Consider the following 10658-nt stretch of genomic DNA (forward strand, 5'->3'; position numbering starts at 1 on the left):
CATCTAGACGGACAGCTTCACATTTTCCATTTCTTCTTGCAAAATTCTCACTTAAATTGCATCAAGAAGGACTTCTTGCATACCTTATCTATTTTTGTTTTTGTGATAATGTTTTTCTGAAAACCCACATTAGCATTAGCGATGCCTCTTATATAAGAGAAATACGACGATGAACCATCTAATTGAAGAGCAGAATCAGTAATATCGAGCTTGTCTGGGTATCAATAATAAAGACATTTTATTTTTTCCTATTTTCTTTTTATCATACAAAACCGTTATATTGTGACAGTTTTGGTTTCCAACGTGGTGGAAGATTATAAGAAATATGAACACGTCTCACAAAATGAAAAAAAATTCATGAAAACATTTTATTTCTGTAAATCAATATGGTCACAAAGGGCTTACAAGGAAAAACTATAGGAAATTTTTGAAAAATAAACAAAATAAAAAAAGATTTTTTTTTCCAAAAATGGAAAAAATCGATGTAATGACTAAAATTGAAACTCCCAATCTTAAGGGTTATCCTCCAACAAACGAAATTCAAATTTGACTTAAAGTGATAGAAATATAACCAAAACAATATTTACGAAAAAAGGAAAAACGCTTAAATGAATGCCTAAATGATGGAATTTGCTCTTTTTGGGCCTATGTCAAGAGCGAAGCTCTGAGTCTAGTGGTGTTTGTTGGACGTCAACCGGGGATCTAGAATACATGGGGTGAAGCGAAGACCTAATTTGAAGGATTTCCTAATAATTACCACAAGTCTTATGTCAATACGGAAGATGTTGAAAACGATTTTCACGCATTTCGGACTGCACAGCCTTCATCTTCGAGAGGGAAAATATATGCTATTTTTGTCGGTTGTAAGCTTGGAATTTATGATTCCTGGTATGAAGCAAAGGAACAAGTCGAGGGTTCCCAAAAAACTATTTCGGGACTTTTAAAAAAAGAGAATATGCGAAGAAGGCTGTTGCAGAGTTTGCTTCCTCTAGCAATCAATTTGTTTAGAATAAAATTGAAGACTTTTTGAATGTTCAATAGGAGATTCAATTGAGGATATCAAATTTAAAAACATTATTTTTTTTTGTCTTCTAATTAAATATGTTCGAATATTTTATGTATTGATTTATTCCAATGGGTTGGGGATAAAAAATAATAATAATAATAATAAAACAATTTTTTTTTCAAATAATAGAAAAGATTGAGATAATGACTAAAATTGAAAGTCCTAATCTTAAGGGTCGCCTTCCAAGAAAAGGAATTCGAATCTGACTTGAATATATATATATATATATAATCTTAAGGGTCGCCTTCCAAGAAAAGGAATTCGATATATATATAGATATATAACCAAAACAAAATTTTACCAATAAAGGAAAAAAAAATGTAAACGAAGGAATTTGCCCTTTTTGCGCCTACGTTAGGAGCAAAGCTTCTGAGTTTGGGTGGTGTTTTTTGGTCATCGGCTAAGGATATACAACACATCGGGTAAAGCAAAGACCCAGGTTGAAAGGTTTCCTAATAATTGTCACAAGTCTTATGAATAGATGGAAGATGCTAAAACTTATTTTTGAGCAGTTTGCACTGCACAACCTTCACTTTCGAGAGGGAAAATATATGCTGTTTTTTGTCGATTATAAGCCTAAAATTTACAATTCTTGGTATGAAGTAAAGGAAAAGGTCAACATGTTCTCAAACTACTCTTTTGGGTCTTTTAAAACAAGAGAGGATGCAAAAAAAAGCTACTACAGAGCTTGCTTCCTCTAGCAATCAATTCGTTAATAATGAAATTGAAGACTTTTTGAATATTCAATTGGAGATTCAATTGAAGATATCAAATTTACAAACTTAATAACATTGTTTTTTTTTTGTCTTCTAATTTAATTTGTCTGAGTATTTTATATATGGATTTATAATATTTTATGTATGGATTATTGCAATGGATTGGAGATTAAAAAAATGAAAAAAATAAAATAAATGATTTTTTTCCATAAGTGGAAAAATTGATATACTGACTAAAATTGAAACTCATAATCTTGAGGGTTATTCTCCAACAAACGGAATTCAAATCCAATTTAATTGATAGAGATATAATCAAAACAAAATTTTCCGAAAAAGGAAAAAAGGTTTTAACGGATGCCTAAATGGAGGAATTTGCCTTTTTTTGTGTCTACGTTACGAGTGAAGCTGCTGAGTTTGGGTGATGTTTGTTGGTCGTCGACTGGCGATCTACAATACATGGGATGAAGTGAAGACCCATGTTGAGGGGTTTCTTAATAATTGCCGCAAGTCTTATGACAAGAGGGAAGATGCCGAAAAAGATTTTTGAACATTTTGCACTGCTTAGCCTTCACCTTCGAGAGGGAAAATATATGCTGTTTTTGTCGACCGTAAGCTTGAATTTTACAATTCTTGGTATGAAGCTAAGGAACAAGTCGATGGTTCTTGATCAACTCTTTCGGGCCTTTGAAAAAAAAGATGCAATGAAGGCTGTTGCAGGGTTCACTTCCTCTAGCAATCGATTCGTTCAGAACAAAATTGAAGACTTTTTGAATGTTTAGTTGGAGATTCAACTGAAAAAATCAAATTTACAAATTTAATAACATTTTTTTTTTGTCTTCCAATTTAAGATGTCCAGATGTTTTATGTATGTATTTATTCTAATGGACTGAGAATTAAAAAATGAAAAAAAATAAAAGAAGATTTTTTTTCCAAGAATAGAAAAGATCGAGATAAATGACTAAAATTGAAAGTACTAATCTTAAGGGTCATCCTCCAAGAAATGGAATTCAAATCTGACTTAAATTGATAGAAATAAATATAACCAAAATAAAATTTACCAAAAAGGGAAAAAGCGTTTAAACGAATGACTAAACAAAGAAATTTGCCCATTTTGCACCTACGTCAGGAGTGATGCTTCTGTGTTTGTTTGTCGTAGGCCGGGGATTTATGACACCTGGGGTAAACCAAAGACCTAGGTTGAAGGGTTTCCGAATAATTGCCACAAGTCTTATGAATAGAGGGAAGATGCTGAAAACAATTTTTAAACATTTCACACTGCATAGCCTTCACCTTCGTGAGGGAAAATATATGCTGTTTTTGTCAACTGTAAGCCATGAATTTACAATTCCTGGTATGAAGTAAAGGAACAGGTCAATGAGTTCTCAAATAACTCTTTTGGGGCTTTTAAAATGAGAGGATGTGGAGGAGACTGCTACAGAGTTTGCTTCCTCAAGCAATCAATTCGTTAAGAACGAAATTGAAGACTTTCTAAATATTCAATTGGAGATTCAATTGAAAATATCAAACTTACAAACATAATAACATTGTTTTTTGTCTTCAAATTTGATATGTCCGAATATTTTATGTATGGATTTATTGCAATGGATTGGGGATTTAAAAAAATGAAAAAATCGATATAATGACTAATATTGAAAATCCTAATCTTAAGGGTTATTCTCCAACAGATGGAATTCAAATCCGAATTAAAGTGATAAAGATATAACAAAAACAAAATTTTTCCAAAAAGGAAAAAAGGCTTTAATGAATGCCTAAATGGAGAATTTGCCCTTTTCGGGTCTACGTCATGAGCGACGCTTCTGTGTTTGGGTGGTGTTTGTTTGTTGTCAGCAAGGATCTACAACACATAAGGTGAAGTGAAGACCTAGGTGGAGGAGTTTCCTAATAATTGCCGCAAGTCTTATGACAAGGGAGAAGATGCCGAAAACGATTTTCGAGCATTTTGCACTGCTCAGCCTTTACTTTCGAGAGGGGAAATATATGCTGCTTTTGTCGATCATAAGCTTGGAATGTACAATTCTTGGTATGAAACTAAGGAACAGGTCGACAAGTTTCGAAACAACTCTTTTCGAGCTTTAAAAACAAGAGAGGATACGAAGAAGGCTATTGCAAAGTCTGCTTCCTTTAGCAATCAATTCATTTAGAATGAAATTGAAGATTTTTTGAATTTTCAATTGGAGATTCAGTTGAAGATATCAAATTTACAATTTTAATAACATTTTTTTGTCTTCAAATTAAATATGTTTGAATATTTTCTGTATGGATTTATAATATTTTCCTCAGGGATTTATTCCAATGAATTGGGGATAAAAAAAGAAAAATAATATAAACGATTTTTTTTTTCTAAAAATGGAAAAAATCAATATAATGACTAAAATTGAAAGTTCTAATATTAAGGAATATCCTCTAACAAATGGAATTTAAATCTGACTTAAATTGATAGAGATATAATCAAAACAAAATTTGTCGAAAAAGAAGAACATACTTAAATGAATGCCTAAATGAAGGAATTTGCTCCTTTTTGGGCCTACGTCAGGAGTGAAGCTTCTAAGTTTGGGTGGTGTTTGTTGGTCATCGCCCGAGGATCTATAACACACGGGTTGAAGAAAAGACCCACGTTGAAAGGTTTCCTAATAATTGCCACAAGTCTTTTGACAAAAGGGGAGATGTTGAAAATGATTTTCGAGCATTATGCACTGCACAATCTTCACATTCAAGAGGGAAAATATATGCTGTTTTTGTCGACTGTAAGCCTGGAGTTTACTATTCCTGGATGAAGCAAAGGAACAAGTTGATGGTTTCCCAATCAACTCTTTTGGGGCTTTTAAAGCAAGAGAGGATGCGTAGAAAGCTATTGCAGAGTTTGCTTCCTCTAGTAATCAATTTGTTCAGAATGAAATTGAAGACTTTTTGAATGTTCAATTGGAGATTCAGTTGAAGATATCAAATTTACAAATTTAATAACATTGTTTTTTTTATCTTCTAATTTAATATATTTGAATAATTTATGTATGAATTTATAATATTTTATGTATGAATTTATTCCAATAGATTAGGGGTAAAAAAAAATAAAAATAAAATAAACGATTTTTTGGAAAATTGGAAAAATCGATACAATGGCTCAATTGAAATTACTAATCTTAAGAGATATCCTCTAACAAACGGAATTCAAATTGACTTAAATTGGTAGAGATATAACCAAAACAAAATTTATCGCAAAAGGAAAAAATGCTTCAATGAATACCTTAATGAAGGAATTTACCCTTCTTGAGCCTATTGATAAGTGCAATGTTCGCACTTATTTAGACCACATTATTAAACGTTTCTATCGTGAAATTATTGAATTTTATTGAATTTTAGTTAATGTTTGTTTGTTTCAGTGTTTGACCCATTTAGGAGCAATTGGAAAATGATGAAGATTGAATTAGCTGTTGGATGGAAAATGTGGGAATCAAATTCTACATTTTGAAAAATTAAGGATTGAATTGTATGATTTTAAAATAATTAAGGAGTTGAAAAAAAAAGAGAAAAAAAAGAAGAAGATATAAATGGGCCTTGACTTTTACTTGGGCTAGAATTCAATTGCAATTGAAATGCATACTTGAATTAACAAATCAAGTGGATGGCCAATTGGACACGACAGCTTGGCAAAAATTGGGGCTGAATTTGGAATCCAAAAATCACAAAAAAGTGGGCTGCTAGGTTTGGACACGACAGCTTGGCAAAAATTGGGGCTGAATTTGGAATCCAAAAATCACAAAAAAGTGGGCTGCTAGGTTGTATATGTAATTATACATGCACAGAAAGCTGGGGAGAGGACAAAAACATTGAAGCCCTTTTTTGTGGAGTTAACTTTAGGGATCAATACCAAGAGAATTGGTAGCTGCAATTGGGGGTGCTCAGGGGAATAAAATTTGGGCAGCTAATTTCAAAAAGAGATATACACGTATAACCACAGAAACACATCAATTAGGATGAGAAATTTAAATTAGAAAAGACTTGAAATCTGAAATAAACAAAGTGGTTCTTGATTGAATGCTAGAAAATGTGATTGGAGGATATTTCGTCACTACGAGAACGATTTTCACGTCAATTACAACAATAGATTTTCGTTCTCAAGATTAACAACAATTCAAGAATAATTATAAGCTCAATTACCTCAATCTCTTCTTACATGTTAGTCGAATAAAACAAGCTCTTTACTCAACCCTATTCATTAAACAACCTGGAACAAGCTCTCTAGATTTAATTTAACAAATGCATTACGACAAAAAAGATGAATTGAATTAATGGTAAACTCGCAAGCTCGGTTTACAAACTTAAGTGTTAATCCATATACATTCAATTGAAAATTCTTCATAATCTATCGAAATGTAATTGCTACTAGGTTTTAGAATCAATAGATATTACGTACTACAAATTCCAAAATAGCATTATCGAAAAAACTTAACCATTTAGTTGTACACCTAAACAATTAAGAAAAACAAAATAAACATTTAACACGATGGATTAAACACATTAATCAAGAGAATTATAAAGTACAAATTAATTGAAAATCATAACTCGGGTTTGAAATAATCCCCAATCACAAAATATAATTCGTTACCCATGAAATATCCACAAATAATTAACAATTTCTTACAAAACATTGATGGAGAAAGTGAAAAGAAGAACTTATTGATAAAGAGAGAAACGGTTGAAAATCCTTCAATATCAATGGGTCATCTTCTCCAAGCTAATGCACCATCTCCATGTTCCAATCTTCCCCAAAATATCTTAGAAAATAAATGTGAAAGGAAGAAGAATAAGAAGAAGAAGAACCAGCTGCCCCTCAAGTTCAAGAATGAAAATATTGTGTTTGATTGAATGTTTTAACCTAAAACCTAAAGGAAATTGAAGTATTGGTCCTTGGAGCTTGAAAATAATTAAAAACGGCCCGAGTGGCGCCTGGGCACCACAATTTCTGGTTTTTGTTCGGACTGGGCGCCGCGGCGCCCAGCTCGCTGAATTTTTTTTAAATCTTCTTTTGACAGCGTCTTTGGTCGTCATCTTCGTTTGCCTTCATCTTTAGCTCGTTTCTCGCATAAATTCCTTCAATTCATCGTTTAATCTTGACTTTTCACCTACAAAATAAAAATAAGAAAATTAAGTAATAAATCGCTAATAAAACTCGCAAATATCTAAGTTTAATGGTCAGAATAAGCGCAATAAACTCGCATTTATCACACCCCCAAACTTAAATCTTTGTTAATCCTTGAACAAAGCAATACAAATAAGCATACAAACACACAAATTAAAACCAAACGATAATACTATAATAATAACAAACACTCCAATTGTTCGATATTTTGCCACTTTGCTACAATTCTTACATTATGCAAACAAATTATGAAATGTTTACAAAAATGTTACAACAAACACTTTTAAACTTACACATTCTTGACTTGTGTGTGTGTGTGTGGTCATTCCAATTCATCGCAATGCACAAGTTGGTGATTTTCCCAACCCTCAATGGTCAAACTTTCCTTTCTCACTCGTGGGATGCACACTCCCCCAAACTTGATATTTTCACTCTAACCCAAGGTATCAAAAACTTAAGGTTGCCCTCAAATCACTCAAACTTTCCCTCTCAAATTTGGTTGGTTGGAACTGAAAAAATAGATCATCTAGTCATGTATTAATTCACCAAAAATTTTGAGTGCTTAGACCACAACTCATGTTAGGCAAGTTACTCACAATCCATCAATTTTTCAACAAAATCACCCCTAGATGCTTATAGCATCCTTTTTATTTTTCGTCATTTTTCCAATGTAGGTAGTTCTCGCTTTGGTCCCTAAGGGTAGCCTTCTTCATTCATAGATCGTCTCCTACACATTGGTTATGCATAGGGCCGGATTACTCAATGCTGACTCACACTCCTTAGGGTAGGCTACTTTTTCCTACAGATTTTTTTTAATTAAAATATCAATAGATGGAAAATAAAATCTAACTTTTATTTGAAGTCTAAGAACATTCCACAAAATCAATCACTGAGTCGAGAAGTAATACAATTCTAAATAATTTCTTTCACCGTTTCAACCACCTCCCAAACTTATCCTTTCATTGGTTGAGTAATTGAAGAATTTCTAATAGCACGGTCATTTAAGTTCGTTAACAACCTACAAGTGCATGTGATGAATCTCGTGACCCAAGTGCTCAATAAAGAGTTAATCATGGAATAAGTGGATGAAAATAATCAACACTTAGCATTTATGTTCCCAATTCATAAATCAATGCAATGCAATACTCAAAATGCAATTGGCAAAACTATCAAACAACACAAACAAGCATAAAAACAAGTGTTTAACCCGAATTTTTAAGTTTTTAGTGAAAACAAAATTAGTACAAACCACAAAATTCCACAAAAAATTTAGCACATACCACCTCACCCCCAAACTTAAATTGCACATTGTCCTCAATGTAAAAGCAAAAGAAATAGAAAGCGCAAGAGGTTCAAATATTCCCTAGTGGTGTTGACGGTGATGGCTGTGATGATGTTTGTGGACCGTTGGCAACAAAAATTCACAAAAACAAAAATAAGTGTCCTCTTGAATGCTTCTTCGATTGGATCCTCCAATCGCATTTCCTCCATGTTTTGTGATACGAAGGGTTCAAAATATGGCTTTAATTAATGCCCATTCACCTTAAACTCTTTCTCAGTCTGAAGGATTTTGAATTCTACTGCACCATGAGGAAAGATATTAGTAACAACAAAAGGGCCAATCCATCAAGAACGTAATTTACCTGGAAATAACTTGAGGAGCGAGTGGAAAAGACGAACTTTTTGTCCAATAACAAAAGCCTTTCTTGAAATCATTTTATCATGATTCGCCTTAGTTTTTTCCTTGTAAATTCTTGAACTTTCATAGGCGTCATTTCGAATTTCCTCAAGTTCATTGAGTTGAAGCTTTCTTTGATCACCCGCTACACATAAGTTCATATTACATTGCTTGACTGCCCAAAATGCCTTGTGTTCGAGTTCAACCGGGAGATGAAAAGGCTTAACATAAACTAACCACTAAGGGGACATACCAATTGGTGTTTTGTATGCTGTCCTATAAACCCAGAGTGCATCATTGAGGCAGAGACTCCAATCCTTTCTATTGGTATTTACAGTTTTTTCGAGGATGGATTTGACCTCTCGGTTAGACACTTCGACTTGCCCACTAGTTTGCGGATGGTAAGGTGTAGCCACTTTATGGGTGATGTTGTATCTTTTCAATAGGGTCCAAAAGGAACTGTTGCAAAAATGTGTTCCAAACCTTGCAAAAATGTTGGATTTAACAAAATCTACAACCACTTTAGAATCATTAGTTCGAGTGGCCCTTGCTTCCACCCATTTTGACACATAATCAATTGAAAGAATGATGTAAAGGTTGTCATAAGATAAAGGGAAAGGTCCCATGAAATCAATATCTCATACATAAAAACTTCAACAAAAAGTATGGGTGTTTGTGGTATTTGATTTCGGGCTCCCAACATACCTATCCTTTGACATCGATCACAAGATTTGCAAAAGAGGAATGCATCTTTGAATAGAGTGGACCAATAGAATCCACTTTCAGGCACCTTGAGAGCAGTCCTCTTTGCTCCAAAATGTCCACCACATGCATAAGAGTGACAAAAGGTAAATATTGCATGGAATTCATTTTCATGCACGCACCTTCTTATCAATTGATCTGGACAGTGTTTCCATAAGTACGGCTCATCCCACACAAAATACTTGGCCATCGCCTTGATTTTTGCCTTTGAGCGGTGGTCAAGTCACTTGGAGTTTTCTTAGTGACTAAATAGTTCACTATATTCGCAAACCAAGGAGATGTGTCCGTGACGAGAAGCAATTGTTTATCGGGGAAGCTTTCTTGCAATGGGAGAGTTTCTTTCTCATGGATAAGGCGACTGAGGTGGTCAGCCACAAAACTTTCACTCCCCTTTTTGTCTTTAATCTTAAGGACGAACTCTTGTAAAAGGAATATCCATCTAATGAGCCTTGGTTTTACCTCTTTCTTGGCAAGCAAGTACCTAAGAGCTACATGATCAGAAAAGACAGTTAGTTTAGTGCCAATAAAATATGAACGAAATTTCTCTAGGGAAAAAATGACTGCTAAAAGCTCTTTTTCAGTAGTAGAGTAATTGAGTTGGGCATCATTCAAAGTTCTTGATGCATAATATATAACATGATGTGTCTTTCCAACTCGTTGTCCTAAAGCGGCTCCCAATGCAAAGTCACTTGCATCACACATCAACTCAAATGGCTTGTTCCAATTTGGTGGTTGAATAATGGGTGTCGATGTCAAAAGTTCCTTCAAGCATTCGAATGCCTTTTTACAATCTTCATCAAAGTGAAATGGCACCTCCTTTTGCAACAGCCTGTATAGTAATTATGCACATTTGGAAAATCCTTGACAAACCTTCGATAAAATCCTGCATGTCCAAGAAAAGAACGAATCTCCCTCACACTTGTTGGAGGAAGTAAAGAATGAATTAGATCAATTTTAGATTTATCAACTTCTATCCCATTGGAAGCAATGACATGGCCTAACAATATGCCTTGATCAACCATAAAATGGCATTTTTCCCTCAATTAAGTACTAGGTTAGCATCCATACATCTCTTAAGCATAAGTGTGAGATTTTGCAGGCAACTATCAAAGGCACTACCATAAACACTAAAATCATCCATAAAGACCTCAATGATGCTTTCAATATAATCGGAGAATATACTTATTATGCATCTTTGAAAGGTTACGGGAGCATTGCAGAGGCCGAAGGGCATGCACCGGTAAGCAAAGGTGCCAAACGGGTAAGTGAATGTTGTTT

General features: G+C 33.8%; 1 protein-coding gene across 1 annotated transcript; it reads right to left on the bottom strand.

Annotated features, from left to right (window-relative positions):
* Positions 1-7667: 7667 nt before the first annotated feature.
* On the bottom strand, positions 7668-10402 carry LOC111386474. Its single transcript, XM_023010939.1, has 7 exons — positions 10251-10402; positions 9563-10209; positions 9324-9518; positions 8872-9255; positions 8584-8763; positions 8483-8520; positions 7668-7739 (listed from the first exon to the last, which is right to left on the bottom strand). The coding sequence occupies exons 1-7, from the start codon at positions 10400-10402 to the stop codon at positions 7668-7670; spliced, it is 1668 nt and encodes a 555-aa protein (XP_022866707.1).
* Positions 10403-10658: the final 256 nt, after the last annotated feature.

The sequence above is a fragment of the Olea europaea genome, unplaced genomic scaffold, assembly GCF_002742605.1.
Source record: "Olea europaea var. sylvestris unplaced genomic scaffold, O_europaea_v1 scaffold3569, whole genome shotgun sequence".
NCBI classification, from domain to species: Eukaryota; Viridiplantae; Streptophyta; class Magnoliopsida; order Lamiales; family Oleaceae; genus Olea; species Olea europaea.

Excerpts from the sequence above, each read along its gene's own strand:
- LOC111386474 (XM_023010939.1), bottom strand. The coding sequence starts at position 10,402 with ATGGTTGATCAAGGCATATTGTTAGGCCATGTCATTGCTTCCAATGGG. Across the intron at positions 9,256-9,323 it reads TGATCGATGTCAAAGGATAG|ATATTGATTTCATGGGACCT; the intron begins GTATGTTGGGAG and ends TTTATGTATGAG. Across the intron at positions 8,764-8,871 it reads AGCATACAAAACACCAATTG|CGGGTGATCAAAGAAAGCTT; the intron begins GTATGTCCCCTT and ends ACTTATGTGTAG.